At 38.8% G+C, this 22,915-nt stretch overlaps 1 protein-coding gene across 4 annotated transcripts in view; it reads right to left on the bottom strand.

The window, feature by feature from the left end:
- CDC14A (cell division cycle 14A) overlaps positions 1-22,915 on the bottom strand; it is a 199,711-nt gene that overhangs the window by 96,055 nt on the left and 80,741 nt on the right. For all 4 annotated transcript variants that reach the window (XM_055340337.1, XM_055340338.1, XM_055340339.1 and 1 more), the window contains exon 5: positions 14,578-14,657. In XM_055340337.1, coding sequence (XP_055196312.1) covers positions 14,578-14,657 — 80 coding nt within the window. The remainder of the gene's footprint in view (positions 1-14,577; positions 14,658-22,915) is intronic.

Raw genomic sequence — 22,915 nt, 5'->3', positions numbered from 1 at the left:
CACAACTCATAGCACCATTAATTCCAAAACAGTTGTGCGCCCCCCAAAAAAGAAACTCTTAACCCATTTACAGTAAACTGCTCACTCTCCCTCCCCACCCTTGGCAATCAATAACCTACTTTGTGTTTCTCTGTATCTACTTCTTCTATGCCCAGGGAATATTTCCCAAGCACCATTTTATTGAATTTGTCAGCAAAAGCATCGCACTCCTTTGAATACTCTCTTCACTAGCTTCCTGGATTTTTCTTCTACCTCTCCAAATATCACTCCTGCCCAATCTTCTTGGCAAAGCCATCCTTTGCCTCCCAATCCTTAACAATTAGAGATTCTCAAGGTTCAATACCAGACTCAAATTCTTGTCATTTCGTGCTCTCTCCCTAGCCTAGGACTAGTTGGGAAAACATCCACATCACCTGGATGGTTCCTTAAATACAAAATGCTGGGCCCCAACCAAGGTCCTAATCTAATAGGCCTGGGGCAGAGCCTGTGAATCTGCATTTCTAACAGGTTTCCAGGTGGTATTAATGCCACTGGTAGAAAGGAGCACATTTTGAAAACTGCCCTACACTATTTCATCCATTTAAATTGCTCTAACACAAACTTCTTAAGACTGCACAACAGTATAGCCAACCATATACCATTTGGGTGACTTAAGGCTTCTCACATTCACTGCGTAAGAAGACCTTCTTGCAGCTGCCCCACCCCAAAACAACAATAATAATCCAGTCCTCTAGCACTGCCTATCTCCTAAAAGACTTGGCTTCCACAATCATTCGTTAGAACTCAGATGTCCCTCCAGCTTTCATTCCCCTCATCCTGTCGACCGCCATGTCCCATTGCTTTTTCTGTCTTAACTGCCCCTGGGCTACATGGACTTCTCTCCAACTCCCCCACTACCTCTCAGATGGACTCTTGCAACAGCCTTCCCACACCCATGCCTCACCTTCCTGATCAGTCTTCTCACAGCAGCCAGAGTGATATTTTTTTTAAAGGTAATCCAATCTAGTCACTCTTTGACTAACACCCTTCACTGAATTCTGTTGCTTTCACGAGAAATTTCAAATCAACGAACATAAGGCCTGTTGGTATCTGACCCTGCCTGCCTAGGCCTCCTCATATCATGCTCCCTTATGATCTGCCCATCACAAGGCCTTGCCTAAGCCCGTTGGATAGGGCCCTCTGCTCTCACCACAGGATATTTGCTCCTGCTGGTCACATTTTCTCCCACTCCCTTTTGACTAGGTTACCCTTCGGATCACAGCTCATAGGTCAAAGTCACCAGGGAAAAAAGCCTCAAGGCCACCCTGGCTGTAGCGGGTCCCCAACTTTTTTTTATTGGACTTAACTGTAGTTTGACATGATATTGTGGCATGCTTATTTGGCTCGGCCTCTCTCTCTATAACAGTCTCAAAGAAGGTAGGATCTATATATTTTTTACTCACCCTTCTCTCCCTAGTACCTAATATACTGCCTGGCACAAAATAGATATTGAATAAACATTTAAATTAAGTAAAGGAATTTGTCAAGTGGTATTAAACACACACTTTTATTTTCACCCACATACTTTAGAGAGACTATACAGAGCTTTTAGAACTTAAGTTGCAATATTAATATGATAGAAAGTTTTAAAAGTCCCACAGTTTTTTATTGCAATTACAATTCCCAACTGTTTACTTAATTCCTGGTTTGCTTTTTCACTCATTTATCCATGTATTCATTACTCACTCACTCATACTTACTGAGACAGATATTTACTAGGTTAAATAAGAGGACATGTTGTATTACTACCTCCCCCATAAAGGACAAATGAAATCCACAGACTTCAGCTGCAGGAGAAAGTACACACACTCCATGCTGCCTGGGGAAACCAAAGCGGTTACCATTATCTGTCATGATAGTTTTGCCATGCATTGATTTAACTCTCTTAAACAGGTAAATGTAAGGCTACTCTTCATTCAGAGATAAGTTAATACCCCAAACACCCAGGGTTTCTAATCATTCACCTCTGCTGAAGAATAAATCATATATCTCTAGCCCCAATATAGAAGACTAATGTTACAGCCAACAGCTGTCTACACATATCCAGATACAAATTTAACCCAACCTCATGCCTGACCATCTAAACTCCATCTATCCTGACAACTCATTTTATATGTGACATCTAGCATAATAGTCACCTGAACCATAAAGCTATTATAAAGTGATTATAAAAATCTAGTAACCATGACCTTGGGAGCAGCTGGCAATCAATATGAATTTGTTGAATGAAAAACTAAATGAATGAATATTTGAACAGATGAAGCAATTGGAATTTTTTTATGTTTTTGCATTTATTTTGCAAAGAAACAATAGAAGAAAAAATCTTTTAAGGTTTTATTTATTTGAGATAGAGCATGAGCATGGAGAAGAGAGGGAGAGAGATGGGGAGAAGCAGCCTCTCCACTGAGCAGGGAGCTCAATACAAGGTTCGATCCCAGGACCCTGAGATCATGACCTGAGCCAAAAGCAGACACTTAACAGACTGAGCACCCACATACCCAGAGAAAAATTGAAGAAAATAAGAACTACCATGCACAATTAGATTCAAAGAGAAAGGGCTTAATCCACTTTTGTCAGAGAACTGTTTCCTATAGGCTCCCAAGGAGTGATTATTGAATATTCAGGAAGTTTGAGAAGCCAACTCAGCATTAGTGGGTGTATTTATATCACAGAAATCAACAAAGGTTTTTTACTTATAGAGCCAGTTTACCAACAGACGACTGCTTGTAACTTAAGAATCTAGACATCACTCAGAAAGAAGCAACCTTGTAAATGTTAACAATGAGAAGACGAAACCGGAGATGAAAGAATATATTCACCCAAAGCAATAAGAAGGCATTTCTGGTAATGTAGTTATTTGAAATGAAAGAATAAAGAACAGAGGCACAAATATAGAGACTACACTGAAGAATAAAATAGAGCTGACAGTAAATGGATGAAGAAATATTGGGGGACAGCTCTGCTCTACATATGTTTTGATCTCATGATTCTCTGTACGTTCTCTGTATAACAAGTAGTTAGGAGGTATGCAGATATCTGCAGAGCAATGGGTTGGAAAGGATCTCAAAGGTCACATAAACATCCTCCCAAGCACTGACCTGAATCCCATCTACACAACTGCCACAAGATCATGAGCTCCTTAAGGACCGAGAATGTGTTCTTTATGTCTGCATGCCCAGAGTCCAGCACAGGGCTACATACATTAATATGTTGCAGATGTTGAATGAATGGATAAATGATCATTACCAGGAGATCACTCAACCAGGAGATCAACCGAACAACTCAAGTGGTGGGGAACTACTGACCTTTCAAAGCAAAAACTATATAAAACAATCTTTAATGAACGTAATTATAAAGACGATACTTTACTCTTTGTATACTAAATCTTTAAAATCCAATATATATCTTTAACTTACAGTCTATCTCAGTTTGGACTAAACAAATTTCAAGTGCTCAAAAGCACACATAGCTAGTAGTTACTATACTGGATAGTTCAGTTCTAGACTATATTGTATGGATACCTGGCAAATAGACAATGACCCAAAATATTTCACATAATTATCCAAATCATACTTGACTTCCAATCTCTGAACAAATCCATGACACATATATATCAGGTCCAGGGGAAAAAAAGAGCTGATTTTCATCTAGGCCTACTAGATGAAAAGGTATTTGATGAGAACTTGTCGAAAGAACAAAGGCATCTCCCATTCAAAAAGCAAAAGCAAATGGCTTCACGGGGCAGGCCCAAAAGCTGAGCATGACTAGTAACCAACAAAAACAGAACACAGAATCTCCCACTTTTCACATTTAACATAAGGCTGGCTACACATCACTTTGTTCATCCAAAGATACAGATATGTAAAAATTCATCTCTAAATCATGGCTTAAAAGGTCACATAAGTCAACAGAAAAGAATTGGTCAAGAATTAGCAATAACAGGCACCAAAAAAAAAAAACAGACTAAAAACTATGCTATGAGCCTTTTAGCAAAAGTGAGTGCCATTCATTTAACTATGCTAATTTTGCTTTACAGATAAAAATAATAGTAAATTGGGGGTGTCTGGATGGCTCAGTCATTTAAGAAGCTGTCTCTTGATTTTGGCTCAGGTCATGATTTCAGGGTTCTGGGATCGAGCCCTGCATCAGGCTCTGCACACAGAGGGGAATCTGTTTGAGGATTCTTTTTCTCTTCCTCTCCCTCTACCCTTCCCCATGTTCATCTCTTTCTCATATAAATAAATAAATCTTTTTTAAAAATAATAAATAATAGTAAATAGCCTTTAGTTTGAGTATTGAAAAGATATTCAACAAGACATTCAACAAAATAACTATATTCATCAATGGAAATGATTGCAATCTTTTTCTAAACTATATTTATCAACTAAGACTGGCCATCGGAAGCATACTATAAATAGTACAAAAAGTTTCACACTAAAAAAAAAAAAAAGTTTCACACTGACTTCTGTAGAAACTTGGTAACACAGATCCCTGACCATCAAATAGAAATAACAAAAAAAAAAAGTAATCTGAACCAACTTTCACAACTCAAACCACCGAAGTATCGCACCATGTTTCAAAAAAATAGAATAGATGTAATTTACCTCCTTACACGTATTTAGTGAGTCATAGAGACCCTGACAGTTGTTTCTGTTCTCTGATGCTGTCTATGGCACTTATTTACTAAATTAACAAGAAAAATCTGATAAAGAGTCTGCTTTTCATGGTAACCAAAGTTACTCAAAGTTACTGTTGAGAATGGACTGAACAGTTTGTAATGCATAAGCCATCTACCCCCATCTATTTTCAACACTCAGGAAACTAGCACATCCTCACTATTCAAAACTAATGCAGATCTTTCTCATTATGTCAAGCATTGAAAGCAAAGGTTTATTAAAGATCTAAGGGGTTATTAAAGATCTAAAGAAATAACCCCAAAGATCAACACTGAGAAGCAAAAGGGTAGCCATCATAAAGATACATTGAAAATGAAAGTAAAGCATAAAATAAATTTTGTTTCTATATTTTTGGTACTCAAAAGAAAAACATAATAAGGAAAACTTCCCTTTGTAATACAAAGCTAATTGCTAAATAAACTTTGACAAAAATCACAGTATCATCACATTTAAGCTAACAAATATCTGGTTCAACATTTTCTGTGAAGAGATAAATTTTATAAATACATCTAACATATACAAGCACATGTTCACTTTGCTTTAGAAGAAAGAAGGCAGTCTAATGCCAAGTTCTAAGTGGGTGACCCCTTTGTGCCTTTGTTAAGAGACCTACAAGTTCCAGCATGCCCAGATGATCTAGAGTAATTGCTTCAGAGATTTCCCACTAAGACTCAGCTACATTAATACATAGCTCAGCAACAGGGATATCACTAGGGGTCATCCCCAAAACACAACAAACCTCTCCCTTAATACAAACAGTATGGATTCATTTTAATGAAAAATGTCTTTAAAGGGTTGCCAGTGCGAGGTTTGTGGGTCCTCTGGTAAGGAAGTTTTCTGGCCTCACAACAGTTCTAAGAGAAAAGTCCTGTGTTCTTGCTCATATTAGATAAAATACCATTATTTGATAAGCCATCTATTTTCAAGACTCTCAGGAAATAGTACAAAAACAGTTCCATAAATGGCAGCATATTATTCTAACCTCAAGAGATTTTGTTCCACACAGGTGTGGATCAAGAAATATGTCCTAAGTGGTTCAGAACACTGGTGCTGCCAGATATTAACAGAAACTGGGGACAGTGGAAACGGATTCAGGATGAAGTACTTTGGAAAAGTCTGAGTTAAATGAAGTTAAATAGGTTTCTTTATTACTCAGAAGCATTCAGAATCTTTAAAATGAGAATATGTTTTTAAATCTCCAAGATGGAGAATTCTAAACTTAATTGTTTTTTCATCTTTTTACCTGTTTATTTTGATTTTGCCATGGTAGATCATACTTGCCAGCATACTGGAAGTTTTTGAAAATCCCAATACCTAAACCCAATACTCCAGAACAATTATGTCAACATTTCCAGGAGCAGAACCCAGGCACCAGTATTTTTTAAAGCCTCTCTGACTTTTAAAAACCAAATATGAGAACCAACATAACTTTGGGAAATATGGCCTCTTCTCCAACCTAAGATAAAATAGCCACACAAAAATGCATTCCTGGACCTATCCAGGAAGAGATCTGCAAAAAAACAAAACCAAAAAGAAAAAACTAACAGCTGGAGACAGAACATTTAACATCCATCCAGCTTTATTTCACTGGTGTCAGCACAGCACCCTACCTCAATCTCTCCTCTGCACCTAGTCAATGTTTGTCATATCATGCTTTCTATATTTGTCTTCAAAACTGGGAGCCTAGGGGCGCCTGGGTGGCTCAGGTGGCTGGGTGTCTGCCTTCGGCTCAGGTCATTATCTCAGGGTCCTAGGATGGAGCCCTGCATCCAGCTCCCTGCTCAGTGGGGAGTCTGCTTCTTCCTCTCCCCCTGACCCTTCCCACTGCTTATGCTCTCTCTCATTCTCCCTCTCTCTGTGAGAGAAAGATAGTACAAGTATCTCTCTCTCTCTCTCTCTCTCTCTCTCTCTCTCACGTAAATAAATAAAATCTTGAAAAAAAAAACTGGGATCCTGGATGTTATGGTCTGTATAGTTTTATTCTCCCTTTCATATTATGTCATAAAAAAGCTGATTTCAGCAGATTTATGAATCATCATCAATACCAAAAAAACTTAACAAGTTGACATATATGGACCAATAAACAAAGAAGTTTCATAAAATGAACTTAAAAGCACAAAAGAAATCAAAAAGAAGAGTTGTGCAATTTTCCATATTTTATGAGGCTGAGAGTTTTTACAAACGCTGTTTTATGAACATCAGAGAATGTAGATGTGAACACCATGGCCACTGACCTGCCAAGAAAACAATCTAAGAATTCCACTAAGAGTTGGTAGTCTCATGAGACCTTAGACAAATACAAGTAATATGAGTTCATAGAATGGCTGGTCAATAGTACAGACTATAAATTTTGTAATAATACACTGAAAGGAAAAATACCTAAAAAGATTCACGTCAGGCTTGCCAATTCAAACTCTGCTGACTCTGACCCCAGAACTGAAAGCCCCTTGTTCCCTTGAAGGCCAACTGCCAAGACAACACTAAAGATGGAAGGACTCAATCAATTGAATTAGGTGAAAAATACCTTTTTCCTCTAGTTTTCAGCTAACATCACTCTTGACAAACACATTGGCTATCCTTAATACAAGCAAAAGTACATTTTTAGACACAGCTATTTTACAAGTAAATGGGACTTAATTCCATTAACTTAATGGAACTAATACTGACTTGCAAAGAGTAGTGTCACAACAAACACTCCTTGAGGGTCACATCAAGCCAGAAGCTGAACTATCTCTAAAGTCTAATATAATTAATGTAATCAATAACATGCAATACATTGGGGGATTGGGTGAAAGCAGTCAAAAGGTACAACCTTCAGTTGTAAAATAAGTCCTGAAGATGTAATGTACAACATGATGACTAGAGTTAACACTGCTGTATGGCAGATTTGAAAATTGCTAAGAGAACAGATCCTAAAAGTTCTCATCAAAAGGGCAAAAAAAATTTTTTTGTAACTATACGAGGTGATGTTAACTAAATTTGTCATGATAATCATTTCACAATATATGTATGCCAAGCACTAGGCTGTACACATTAAACTTATAAAGTGTGGATGTCAATTACATCTCAATAAAGTTGGAAGAAAAAAAGAATAAGGAGTAAAGTTATCCAACTCTTTATTTCCTTCATTTTTAGAGAATTTTTACCTAGGTTAATATAAATCTGTAAATCTTTTAGGATAAAATCCAAATAAAAAACTCAGATAGCCCTTTCAGTTATGATAATGTATCTACACTGAAAACATCATACTGTACAGTATCCTACCTTAACCTTAGAAAAGACAACCTAGGGATCCCTGGGTGGCGCAGCGGTTTAGCGCCTGCCTTTGGCCCAGGGCGCGATCCTGGAGACCCGGAATCGAATCCCACGTCGGGCTCCCGGTGCATGAAGCCTGCTTCTCCCTCTGCCTGTGTCTCTGCCTCTCTCTCTCTCTGTGTGTGACTATCATAAATAAATAAAAATTTTTAAAAAAAAAAAAAGAAAAGACAACCTATGCCATCCAAATGAAAAACCACAGCACCTAAAATCAGCACCTGGATTATTATTTTCCAGCTTCATCCTAGCATGAAAGGCAATCATGAGGCCTATCCCTAACACCCCCTCCAATCCCCAGTTCCAGGGTTAAACCTCCTCCATCAGTATTACTATAGCACCCATCTCCTGACTCTAATAAAGGACAATTGTTTTACAGACCTACACATTTACAAATTATGCACTGAGTTCCCTAGAACAAGTACCTAGCTGTCCTAATCATCCTACAATCCACAAGACTATCTCAGTGACTAGTACAGAAAAAGCAGTAAATAAATTAATATACGTATTCCCTGGCAAGCAAGTAAGAGCCCAAAAAAAAGAGTCAGCCATATTTGGTAGAGAGTCAGCCATGCAAGCAAATAAACACAAGACATTTGCTTTAATCATGTATGTGGCAAATGTAAGGGGGCGTGAACAAATGCCATACACAAAACATGATAAAGAATTACCAGCAAAGGATCTGCCAAGCCTCTCTAGGAAAATGAGGAAGGGCTCTACAGAAGAGACCATTCAAACCTCCATTAAATGAACAAATCTGGAAGAACAATGTTATTTACACTCACAGTAGCCTTAAAACTCCTTTATCAGAAAGACGTTAAAAATCTAGAGAACAGGAAACAGGCACTTTGGTGAAGAGGCCACATAAAGACATGAACCACACTTTGACAAGGCTTCAAACTGATCTTCGTTCTTAAAAAATTTTCAACAATAAAATAATTACATCTAAATGGAAGTCCCTTTAAGGCTTCTTGTTTTTTAAACAAAAGTATTAATGCAAAAGCATAATGAAAAAAAAATACAGGGGTCCTGGGTGGTTCAGTCGGTCAAGTGTCTGCCTTCAGCTGGGTCATGATCTCAAGGTCCTGGGATCGAGCCCCGCATCAGGCTCTGTGCTCAGCAGGGAGTCTGCTTCCCCCTCTCCCTTTGCTCCTACCCCTGCTTGTACTTTCTCTCCCTCTCTCTCTCAAATAAATAAATAAAATCTTGAAAAAAAAATCCAGACAATGTAGATAAATGTATAACTTAAATGGTGTAAAAAACCTAGTGGATGACACAATCCAGATTACAAATAAAGGCCAAGGCAAGGATGGCTGACCAGAATTGTCAGATGATTCTTGTTACTATTATATTAGCCTTAGCTGGTCTGGGCTGGAGACTAAAATCAACTCATACCTTAGCATTAGGAAAAAAGCTTCTTTAGTCAAATTCCAGGAAACCAGGAATATTCTTTCAACTAAATTTTTTTTACTAAATTATAAATGCACTACTTTCTGGTATTTTCTGCTTCAAATGTATGGTTTATGAAGAGTCTGGATTCAGAAATGCAGCTTAATGTAAACACAACTCTCGATGTCTTGGGTTATCAGAAAGGCAAACTTAGAACTACATTAAAGTTACATTCAAACTTCTGGTAGGACATAGGAACAAATGCCTCATCTTTGCATTATACATTCTTTTTTTTTTCCACATTAATGAGTCCCTTTATGCAAACAGATTACTAAAATCCTTGTCTGTCTAACCATACCATTATAATTGTCTCCATAGTACTATCTCAGTTTCTTTCTTCTAAAATACATTTCAGACCACATGAGTTGAAAAGCTACAGCTGAAATGATTGGAAGCAAACTAAATGTCTAAGGTCAGACTGGTTACATACATTCTTGTACATTACACAGAAATAATACAGAATAGAGAAGGAAGTTCTCTGTGCGTTGATATGAAAAGATATCCAAAGCAAGTTAGGTGAAAAAAAAAATCAAGGTATGCAATGTGCTATATTTTGTGATAAAAATGAAAAATAAGAATATATATCTAAACTATTAAAAAAAGAATGCAATCTTGCCTTTTGCAACAAACGGATGCATACGGAGGGTATAATGCTAAGTGAAGTAAGTCAGTCAGGGAAAAACAAATATCACATGATTTCACTCATGTGGAATTTAGGAAACAAAGAATTGAGAGACAAAAAAAGCATACTTTAGGGAACAAACTGATGATTACCAGAGGGGAGGTAGGTGAGAGGATGAGTGAAAGAGATGAAAGGGGCTAAGAGTACACGTAGGGTGATGAGCACTGAGTAATGTACAGAATTGTTAATCACTATATTGTACACCTGAAACTAATATAACACCATATGTTAATTATACCAAAATTTTTTTATTTTTTTATTTTTTTTTATTTTTTATTTATGATAGTCACACAGAGAGAGAGAGGCAGAGGGAGAAGCAGGCTCCATGCACTGGGAGCCCGACGTGGGATTCGATCCCGGGTCTCCAGGATCGCGTCCTGGGCCAAAGGCAGGCGCCAAACCACTGCGCCACCCAGGGATCCCCTATACCAGAATTTTTTTAAATGTACATGTATCTTTATTTGCTTACATATGCATAAAGAAATAGGATATTAAATAAACAAATACCAGAAGTTATCCAGAAAAAACTAGAGACATAAGATCAAGAATGGGAGAGAGTCTTCACTATAAATATTCTTACAAACTTTTTAAATTTCTGAACCCTATTGATGTATTTCTATTTTCAAATATTTAACTAAAAACAATTTGGAAAAATAGCTACAATTGTAATAATTAATACTTTATTTTATGTCAAGGAGTAATAATTTTTTCCCCTCCTTTCTTCCATTCTGATCTTAATTAGTCAAAAATTCTAGTTCTCGGGAAACAAATTAATTACCTAGCACATGTAAGCTAAACATATAATTATGCTTCAAAGAAGACTTTATTCTTTCCTCCTCACCCATCTAAATTGACAATTAAGGATAGCAAGGGTCATCCAGCTAGTGAAACAAATACATTACCCTTGACTTCTGATGGATAATATCATCAGCATAAATGTTAATTTCCATTTTCCACTTAAATTTTTATTTTTATTTTATTTTTTTAAAGGAAACTCAGGGGCACTTTCCCAAGCCTCCTGGGCCACAGGCAGTGTGGGGTGTGTGGTCTCCAGCTAGACTTGCCTGGTTTTGCCCATTTCTTCATTTTAAGATTTTATTTATTCATGAGAGACACAGAAAGAGAGAGGCAGAGACATAGACAAAAGGAGAAGCAAACTCCCTTCGGGGAGCCTGATGCAGGAGTCAATCCCAGATCCCAGGATCATGCCCTGAGCTGAAAGGCAGACACTCAACTGCTGAGCTACCCAAATGTCCCTCCACTTAAAAATTTTAAATTGCTACATTGTCCAGCAGGCCTACTGACTGGCATTACAATTTTACAAATATTACAGCATTATAATTTCCAAATGTGTGAATTATTTTTTTAAGCCTTTATTTATTTGACAGAGAGAGAGAGAGAGCGTGCGCACAGGCAGGGGGAGTGGCAGGCAGAGGGAGAAAGAGAAACAAGCTCTCCACAGAGCAGGGAGCCCGATGCGGAACTCAATCCCAGGATCCTGGGATTATAACCGGAACCGTAGGCAGACACTTAACCTACTGAATCACCCAGATGGCTGAGTTATTTTTCAAAATAACAACCAAAAAATTACAAACATTTTTCTGATTTAGCAAACAAACTGAATGGGCCCTCACTGTCCCCAAGAAAAGAACCTCAGTAATCTCTGCACAGACCTGGCCCCTCACCAGAGACACTGTGTTCTTCCCACAGAGAACTTCTGAGGTCAACTCAGAAACCCATCTCTAGGGTTTTTCCACAGGGCACATTTGTGCCTAATTTGGCCCCTTCCACTCTCCAAACCCTTATCGATGTTTAAAAGCTCAGCTTAGAGGTGCCTGGGTGGCTCAGTCCGTTATGCATCTGCCTTTGGCTCTGGTCACAATCTCAGGGTCCTGGGATCCAACCCTGTGTTGGGTTCCCTGCTTAGTGGAGTACCTGCTTCTCCCTCTGTCCCTGCTCATGCTCACTCTCTCAAATAAGTAAAATCTTTAAAATAGAAAATAATAAGTAAAAGCTCAGCTTAAATGGTCTGATACTTTCCCAAATCTCTGTCAGAATTAATCTTATTGCGAGGCCTGGGTGGCTCAGCAGTTGAGTGTCTGCCTTCGATTCAGTGTGATCCCAAGGTCTGGGATCAAGTCCTGTATCAGGCTCCTTGCCGGAGCCTGCTTCTCCCTCTGCCTATGTATGTGTCTCTCATGAATCAATAAATAAAATCTTTTTTAAAAAAATCTTATCTTCTATTTTTATACAACCTAACTATTTTACAGTTAATTATGTGTCTAGACATCTCCACGTCCCAACGAGAAGGTGGAATCATTAGAAGAAATAGTTCCTATTCATATTTATATCCTTATGGAAATCTTTATTTCTTATTAATAACAGTAACAGTACTAACAACAAGGAGAAAATCAAAAGCCAGGTATTGTGCCAGGCATAATGACAAACGCATTACTTCATTTAATTCCCATGATAGCCCTGAAGCCATTTTACAGAAAAGGAAACTGAGGCTCAGAGAGGAGAAGTAACTTGCTCAAGTTGCTTATACCCAGTACAGGTAGTAAAAAGCAGAATGAGCCTTCAAGCCCAGTGTCTCTGCCTCCAAGGCATTTATTCTTAACCATTATGCTTAGAACTTAGTAGACTGATTAATATTATCATCATTACTACAATGGACTGAGTGTTGGTATCCCCTCCAAAAGCACATGTTGAAATTTGAACCCCTAAGGTGATGGCATTAGGAGGTGAGACTTTTGGGAGGTGATTAGGTCATGAGGGTGAGGCCCTCATGAATGGGATTAGTGCCCTTTTAAAGGCACCCAAGAGAGCTTTCTTGCCTTCATTCTACCATGTGAGGATACAAGTTAGCAGTCTGCGTCCCTGAAGAGACCCCCTCACTAGAACTGACCTCCCTGATCTGGTCTCCAGAACTGAAAAATACATTTCTGTTGTTTATAAGCCACCCAGTCTATGGTACTTTGTTACAGTGCCTCAAACTGACTAAAATAATTACCCTTTTCCAAAACTTAGAATTGCATTTTACAAAGGGCTTTCATATCACAGAAGCCATTAGAAGGAAAAAACAAGCTTTGTCTCCATGTTAAAACACTCCTATACATAATCTGTCATTTTTATCTGCCCTTCAACAACTGATTTGTTCATACCTTAGACTGCTGGAGGGTACTTTCATCTCACTACTTTCCTCTGACTTCACTATCAAGATGATCAAGCATAGTAGGCAGTATTTGCCCCATTCCTCCTCCCCACCTTGACACCCACCCTGTGCCTGAGTAACACCCCCTTCCACGGCCTGAGAAACAGAAACGGGAACCCCTTGGATCTGAAGGAATTTAGTCTCGATTTATTCATTCAAATATTTACTAAAAGCACTTTATGTGTCAGGCACCAGGACCTGCCTCTATGAGTTTACAGGAGGGTAGGGAAAGCAGACAAAGAGGCCTCCTCAATCTTTGCTCTTCCTTTCTTTCATTATTGTCAGTGATTATGAGATCAGCAACAACAAAAAGAAATACATATGCTGGGACGCTTGGCTGGCTCAGTCAGGTAAGTTTCTGCCTTCAGCTCAAGTCATGATCTCAGAGTCCTGAGACAGAGCCCCACATTGGGCTCCCTGCTCAGCGGGAGCCTGCTACTCCCTTTCCCTCTGCCCCTCCCCACTCTTGTGCTCTCTCTCACTCACTCTCTCTCTTAATAAATAAATAAAATCTTTAAAAAAAATACATATGCTTGTAGATCTGGACACACAAATAAGCAAAAAGGTAAAACTGTCAGAATCATTCATAATTCCACCAGAAATGACAAATGTAGCAGTTTGGCTATATGTTCCCTTCCATTTTTTCCAAGTTTACCTGAAATTTTTAAAAGATCTTCAGCTGATACTTAAATATTTTCCAAAACTGTAATGGGAGACAGCCTCACTCATGATATAAGCTAGATTACTGTGGTAAACAGGTAATTTCGGGTCCCCACTGAACATGTGGCTTCTGGGAAGGTACTTTGAGGGTCTTACTCTCCATCCCCAGGCCCTGACATTCAGTTGGAGCTCACTCATGCTCATGAAACAAAAGACTAAATGGATGAATCAATGATGTAGAGTACTGAAATGTAACAAATCAAATCTTGACATAGTTAAGTTCATAAATCAGGCACTCTGCGCTGAATGGTCCAGATACAGAAAGGATTAAAGGAGAAAATCCCTAAAAGGAAAAAATATATTTTATTCTTACTAGATAGGGGGAAAAAGAACTCTACAAAAATAAAATAATAAAAACTACCATTTCATTTCATTCTGTATAACATCATGGTTACAGTCTTAAAACAATTAAAAACACAATAATCCAGTTTTACGGTGGCAGCTGTGTAGCCCCGTGCTATCTGCCCGAGTCTCACAAGTTATACCTGAACGGAAGATAGGGGGGGTTTGAGCCAGATAGGAGTGCTCTGTAGGCTTCTTCTGGTGTCTTCTTTAAATAGATTACCTAAGACAGATAAATAGCAACATTTAGAACACCACCAAAGAATGACACAAAACTAATTTAATTACCCACTAAATTTGCATTTCCCTTTTTCCACTCTGACAACTGTCAGTATCGGTGATAATGCTAACCTTTAAGAGACAGCAACCGAGCTGCCAAAATTTCCTTTTCAGCTTGAAGCTGGGCTGCAGCCTTTGGCTTAGAAATGGGTAAGAGCTTAGAGACAGAGGGCAGATCCACAAAGAGGCCATCCAAGGCTGTTTACAAGGCACACTGAACAGATACAATGGCAGAATTTTCCCTTTGGAGAGAACAATTCTACTTCCATTATTATACCGTCCACTTGCAATACAATAAAGCACAATAAAATCACAATGAAATGGGTGAAAATGAATGCAGGTAAGAGCACTAGAGGGGCACCTGAATGGCTCATAAGCATTTGACTCTTGGTTTCAGCTGGGGTCGTCGTCTTGGGGTCATGAGATCGAGCCCCACATCAAGGCTCCATTCTCAATGTGGAGTCTGCTTGGGTTTCTCCTCTCTCTCTCTTTCTCAAATAAATAAATAAAAATATTCAAAAATAATTTTTTTTTAAAAAAAAAGGGCACTAGAAAACACACTGGCTTGACTGTTGATATCAAGGATACTTAAATGCCTCTGGCCCAGCAATGATAAACTAATCTTAAAGAAACATAAAGGCAAAAAAAAAAACAAAAAAAAAAACATAAAGGAGCTCTTAAAATCAGCAAACACTTTAATCAACATATTGACTATATCATATGTGCCAGGCACTGTATCAGATACTGATACCTCTCTTAAGAGAATATACATTCTTATGGGGTAAAGACAATAGTTAACAAAAATAAACACAGTCTGAGGTGCTAAAAAGAAAGTAAACAAATTCTAGAAAGAGAACAAAAAGAGGCTGCTTGAGGAAAGGCACAGAGAGGGCTCCCTGGGAGACATGTAGGGTAAAATCTGCAGGGTACAAGCCACGGGAAAACTAGGGAAAGGAGAAAGGGCTTCCCAGGCAGTAGGAATAACACAGGCACCATACTTGCCAAAGGAAAGAGCTTGGTGATTGGACAGAGAGATCACTGGTGTGGCTGGAACATGGGAAGGAGAACCAAGCAGTGGTTCAGAGCAATACAAACCACAGGCAGATTCTAATTTTATTATTCTAAGTATAATTTAATATCTTAATTTTGAGCTGAGGATATTGGTCCTTTCCCTCTATAGTTTGAATCAAATCTTATTCCTAAAAATCCTCTCTACCTAGAATTAATGGCATTATTTCAAAATCCTGTGCATTTCAGCAAGAGTGGCAGAGTCTCAGTTCCTAAAAAGCAGGGCTTTCCTCTTTACTTACAAATTTCCTTTGAGTTTTAAGCTATCCCACTGGCAATACATTACATGTATTTAATTATTAATATTTTCAGCATTAGGGATCCCTGGGTGGCGCAGCGGTTTGGCGCCTGCCTTTGGCCCAGGGCGCGATCCTGGAGACCCGGGATCGAATCCCACGTCGGGCTCCCGGTGCATGGAGCCTGCTTCTCCCTCTGCCTGTGTCTGCCTCTCTCTCTCTCTCTCTCTCTCTGTGACTATCATAAATAAAAATATATATATATAAAAATATTTTCAGCATTAGAAAACACCTTAATTCTGTCTTCTCTAAAGAAAGAAAACTCAAATAAATAAATAAAAGATACTTCCAGCTTTTAAAAGAAAGCTCTATACTCATTTGACAAGTAAACCTGAAGGTCTGTAGGGCACACACCAACCAAACCAAGTTGAACATGAAACAAAAACAACACAGAAAATGAAACCACCATAAAAGAATGTTCTAGACATGAGTCACTGATTCTAAAGGGAGAATCACAACTCCAGTTGCAGCTCAAATAATTATAAAAATCCACTTAAACCAACCCTAGCTTTAAAGGCCATTTTCAGTAACCAATATTAAAAAACAGGATTTTGCTGTTGCCTAATGGGTAGGTTATACCCTATAAACAGAGTCGATTATTATGCAGTGATTTCACAAGCCTAAAGATGCAGCAGTCCTGGAAAGTTGACTACCTCTGCTAAAAGGGAAAGCTGCTGCAAAAGGCTTCTGTGTTCTGATTACATAATTAAAGCTCATACAACAACCTCTGAAAAGCAAAAATGTATTTCCCTCCTCAGGAACAATTACGTTAATTCCCTTTAATTTTGAGGCAGCCATTCTGCAGGCAAGGCATCAGCGCACATGAAATACTTCTTTAGACTGGATACCCCCACAGGGTTTGCTACTCATCTCACCTGCATGACTTAGCACACATGACCCATGTTCTCACACTGTAAGATGAGAGTCTGTTTTTATTTTTATCCCAGTGCTAAATTATTAATAAGCGTAAAGTGAAACCCAGCAGAGGCCATCTAAATTCCAGGAAGAGTCTAGGGGCAGGTAAATACAATGACCTTTTACAACCTAATGATAGGTAAAATGTAACAAATGAGTCCTTTACTGAATGCATGCATGCTAGGGTCATTAAAATACCCAATTTATTTTTTAAAAGACTATGTCATGGATTCTTAATGCCAGATCTTCTGAGATAGGTCTCCTATTAAAAGAGAAAAACAGAGAGACAAACGAGGCCTGATTAAAGCCTGGAATAAAGGCAACATTAATTAAGGCTTCTGCTGAAAAAATCTGACGCACACAAAGGCAAGGAACTTTCCAAACTCTCACTGCTGCTCTGCGACAGAGTTAGAACACAGATACAACTCCAAAGCCCACAGTAATTCCATACACTTCATCTACTTGAAAATATAAACACAAGCAATAGCACCACAAATTGGGGAAAAAAGATTCCTACTCTTCCAAATTCCTAAATGCCATAACACTTGACTTCTTAAAGCTGGGTGACTTCAAACTGGTAAACAGTAGTTGTGCCTGAGGAACAGAGCAGGGAGCTGGACTAGAAGGAGAAAGGAATACTTTCTACTTGACATTTTCTGCTATCTCCACATCTTATATTTTGTACAGACATGGATTGATTCATTTTGCAAATGCAGAGTAACTAAATCAGTTAAATAATAAAACATCTACTCTTTTTAAAATAAAACCAGGGGCGCCTGCGTGGCTCAGCTGGTTAAGCATCTGCCTTTGGCTCAGGTCATGATCCCAGGGTCCTGGGATCAAGTCTGGCATCGGGTTCCCTCAGCAGGGAGCCTGCTTCTCCTTCTCCCTCTGCTGCTCCCCCAATGCTCATGCTCTCTGGCTCATGTGGTCTCTCTCTCAAATGAGTAAATTTAAAGACCCTTAAAAATAAAATAAAAATAAAACCAAATTTAATACCAAGAACTGGTTGCAAGATATTCTAATATTTCTTAAAATATTTTCTGAATAAAATTAATCTCAAAGCATCTTCTAAATGTTTTTATTTTCCTTTTCTGCTTCCCAGGGATAAATATAATAGGCTATCTATTCTCCTCAAAAGATATTAGCATATATAAACACAAACTGACAGGATCTTCCCAAACTTTTGATTGATAAAACTTAACAAAAGCCCTCTGCATAGTGCTTGGCACACCATGCTAAGTTACCCTTGGAAGAGCGAGGACATGCATTACTTTTATCAAAGTGGACTGCTCTTGCCACAAAGTCCTAGAAGCCTCTCAATAGAATAGCACTGGACATACGCTTTCTTATTTTTGACTTACTAAAAGTCAACCAATTAAAGTGATTATGTTTTTGCTTAATAACTTTGATACCAGGTGTCAAGGGCCCAAATAACTCTCTCGATTTCTTTACTAAGAGATTCTTAAAGAGCAGGATCCTTAAATAAATAAATAAATAAATAACCAGCTGTGAGGTTTTTATTTAACACCATCACTAAAATTATGGTATTGTAAGACAGCATAATTTATATGGTTTACCAATAAGCCAATGTTTCCCACACTTTAATCATGCAACAACTTCCCCAATTTCTGCCACCACACATAGCACCACATATTACTATCTCTCTAAACAGACACACTTTTTAAAATCCATTTACTTGAAAGTGTTTTATATCATTGTTATTAATGAAAAAACAGTATCATTGGCCATAGAGAGTCTAGACGTAAATGAATATTAAAATACATAACTTAAAATTTGTAAAGGTTTGTGCACACCACACATTGAGAAACAATGCTTCAAAATACCAAGTTTAGGGGATCCCTGGGTGGCTCAGAAGTTTAGCACCTGCCTTCAGCCCAGGGCATGATCCTGGAGTCCTGGAATCAAGTCCCACATCAGGCTCCCTGCATGGAGCCTGCCTCTCCCTCTGCCTGTGTCTCTGCCCCTCTCTCTCTCTCTTTCTCTCTCTCTCTCTGTGTGTGTGTGTCTCTCATGAGTAAATAAATAAAATCCTTAAAAAAAAATACCAAGTTTGGGCTAATTTTATAGAAGAAGAGCAAACCAACCTGGGATATTAAATAAAATCCTCTTTAAATTAATCCAAAAATACTTCTAACTCATTTCTCTTTATTAAATCCTATGATCATTAAATCTTTAAAGCTTGTTAAAAAATAATATACCTGAATTTCAGAGGCATTTTGGAATTTACAATGATATTTCTCTACTCGGATCATTTCATCTCTCTGATACGTAAAGTGATTCTTCAAACAACAAATGGCTTAATATAGAAGAGCTAAACCAGAATTCGAATCACAAATTGGCTGGTGGTCTTTCTCTAGGGACACTTACCTCGGCTCTTACTATGTTTTTAGCTTTAAGTGCTATTATTTACCTCAAAAAGACTTACTATAAACTGCAACACACACATATATCCCTTATATATTTTTAAATGATAGGATTTAATAAAGAGAAATGAGTTAGAAGTATTTTGGGATTAAAGAGGATTTTCTTTAATATCCCAGGTTGGTCTGCTGTTCTATAAATTATACTTATATTCTGTGATCTGTAAAGTAGAAATACTCTTGAGGATTTGATTTGGCCATCTGAGAGGGTATTCTTTAATTCTGGCATTTGATTTCCTGTTATTAGTTTAATATTTTACTTGCTTATAAAAGAGGAAACAAATACTGAGAACAGCCTTACTAGTTAGGTACTGCCACCAGAACACTGACAGGATAGCTGTGAAATTAGCATTCTGACCATTTCTGAGTCAATTAAATTTCTTCAATAGAGAAGTTTCCAGAAAACAGATATGTGTGACAACTTGAACAGTCTAGAAGTCCTAAAATTTACCAAATATGAAAGCCCTAAACCAAAGTAGAAATTCTCTTTAAACGTTTCAGACAACCAGGTTTAGCCTATACAGAGTGCTAAATGAGGACATCTCCCTATGTAGGATATGTGTTTTGGGTTCTAGTCCACTAATTAAGTCATGCTTGAGCCCCTTCCCAATCCCCATATAACTTAAAATTATAACACTTGCAAGACAACAACTGAGGAGGGGGATGGGCAGAATTAAAAAGATAATGTCTCTTTCCTTTGTGAAGCTAACGAGGGTAGAGCACCTGCTTGGTTTGAAAGCACTGCTCCCTCACTGGCTTCTCCCATCATCCCCTGTGTCTGTCATCTGAGGTTCCTCCCTGTCAGTCAAACTCAACCTCAAAAGTCACCTTTGACTCTGGCCTCTCCTTCATGGTATCCACCACCCTCATCCAATCAATACCCAAACTGATTCTTTCTCTATAGCCTCTACAGCTGGGGGGACTGAAATTTGGGGAGAGACAGAAAGTATACAAATGTTGTTTCAAATTTTATAAAACCACCACTAGGGTCTGAAATTTGGGGAGAGACAGAAAAGTATACAAATGTTGTTTAAAAAAAAATGTTGTTTCAAATTTTATAAAACCACTACTAGGGTCCCCCCAACAACCTCGAGAGAGAGGCCCAAGCATGTTAAGGATCCTGAATCTTAAACCTCATTAGTTTTCCAGTGAAACTGCATTTGACCTTTCTTCCATAACTATTCATCACCACACTCTAGGGCTAACATAGTTTCTCTCTGCCTCCACTCCTGCTGACTCTAGCAATTCTGGAACAGGACTCTGAGAGTCTCAAAACTGCTCAGAAACCCTGGCCAAACTGCCCACCCTACACCAAGATAAAGTACTAACTGATCTTTCCAGGTGAACTTCTCATTGCTGCTTAAATTTTTTTTTTTAATTTTTATTTACTTAGGATAGTCACAGAGAGAGAGAGAGAGGCAGAGACACAGGCAGAGGGAGAAGCAGGCTCCATGCACCGGGAGCCCGATGTGGGATTCGATCCCGGGTCTCCAGGATCGTGCCCTGGGCCAAAGGCAGGCGCCAAACCGCTGCGCCACCCAGGGATCCCCCTCATTGCTGCTTAAATGAACCGCATCTGCTAGTCTGGATCCTCATCATTCCCTAAGCATAATTGACACTTTCATCTGAGGTTTCTTCTGGAATACTCTCCAGCCATCTCTGCCTATTAAAATTCTATTTTGGGGTGCCTGGGTGGCTCAGTCGATTAAGTGTCTGCCTTCAGCTCAGGTCATGATCCCAGGGTCCTATATCAGGCTCCCTGCTCAGTGGAGAGTCTGCTTTTCCCTCTCTTCCTTGCTTGTGCTCTCTCTCTCTCTCTCTCTCTCTCTCAAATAAGTAAATAAAATTCTTCCTATTTCCTTGGACTTAACTTGAATACCACCTCCACCATGCATTTTTTTTTCTTAAGCTCAGAAACCCTTCCTCTCTACTCCTTAGACTCAACTATAAGAATGATAATGACCATGATAATACTAATAAAAACAAAAAAGCTAAAGGGTGCATACTATGTGCTAGGTGCTATTCTAAGCACTTTATATAATTTCGCTCATTAATCCTCATAATCACCCTGAGGTAGGTTCCATTATTAACTCATTTCCACTTATACACGAAAACACTGAACATCAGTTGCTCAAGGTCACCCAGCAAGGGTGTGGTGGAGTCAGGCAGTCTGGCTCCCCATATCACTCCTAACCACTTCCTGATGGGCTCCTGACAGCTGTGTTGTAATTATTTTCCTTTATACTGAAGTATAAAGCTCCTTAAATGCAGTAAACATGTTTTTATACCTTTATAAGCCTTACAATGCCTCTTAACAGATAGATGCTCTGTAAATATATGTTTAATGGATAACTGATTTCAACTTGTAAGGTACTACAAGTGCATTCACCCTAGAGAGTTAATTTAGCTTAAATAATAATTAAGTGAATAAGACTTTCTAAATGTGTCAGTACAATTTCAGTGATAATGCTCAGGGGAGCTAGTGAAATTAACTTTCAGAGCCCAGTTATTTGAAAGCATCAAACAAGGTGTAGTCAATTCTTCAGTGATGTGCTAAAAGAAAAAGTAAGATAGAGACTGATTTTACAAATGAGAGCTCTAGCTCAGATGACTTCTATTATTAGCTTATACAGAGTAGTACAAGAGTCAAGGCATATTACCTGACCCAGAAATGGACTGTCCCACTTCCTCTGTGTCTGTTCAGAACCTAGACTCTGCATTCCCAACACCTGATAAAAGGCAGGAAAAGCAGGAGGTGACAAGAACACAAGTCACCAAAGATCAATGTGTATGTACTTAACACAGTTTTTGTGTGGGAACCTGCATACACACCAGGACACAGGGAAAGTCCACAACCTCGTTAAGGAGCATAAATTGGCAACAATAAGTGCTCTAAAGAGGGCTGGGGAGCAGACCATGAAGGAACCAGACCCAACTCAAGTCTTCCTTGCATCATGGTCCCGTTTAGATGGCTACCTCCTCCCTTCCTGGGACCGCAACTCTAAACCACTTTGGTGGGGCAGCCTTCTTAGGCAACTTGATGAGATCAGGCCCCTTCCTATGTTCTCAAAGCTCCCTCCCTGGCTAGACTGTAAGTCTGAGCAGGATTTTTGCCTCTTCTCTATCTGCAGGACTCCACACTTCCTGGCACATGGCACATACTCAAAAAATGCTTGATGGGTACAAACACTGGATCTGCAGCCAAGCTGCCTGGATTCAAATCCAGGCTCTTTCATTTATGAGCCGTATTACCTTAACTCTTTGTGCTTCCATTTCCTTACCTGGGGAATAGGGATAAGAACTGTAACTACCTCAGGCAGCCCAGGTGGCTCAGCGGTTGAGCACTACCTTCGGCCCAGGGCGTGGTCCCGGGATGCAGGGAGCCTGCTTCTCCCTCTCCCTCTCCCTCTCCCTCTCCCTCTGAGGCCTTTCTCTCTCTCTCTCTCTCTCTCTCTCTCTCTAATAAATAAAATCTTTAG

The sequence above is a fragment of the Nyctereutes procyonoides genome, unplaced genomic scaffold (genome assembly GCF_905146905.1).
Source record: "Nyctereutes procyonoides isolate TBG_1078 unplaced genomic scaffold, NYPRO_anot_genome, whole genome shotgun sequence".
Taxonomy (NCBI): domain Eukaryota; kingdom Metazoa; phylum Chordata; class Mammalia; order Carnivora; family Canidae; genus Nyctereutes; species Nyctereutes procyonoides.
Note: the sequence above shows the minus strand (reverse complement) of the source record. Positions and strands in the feature narration are given on the sequence as shown.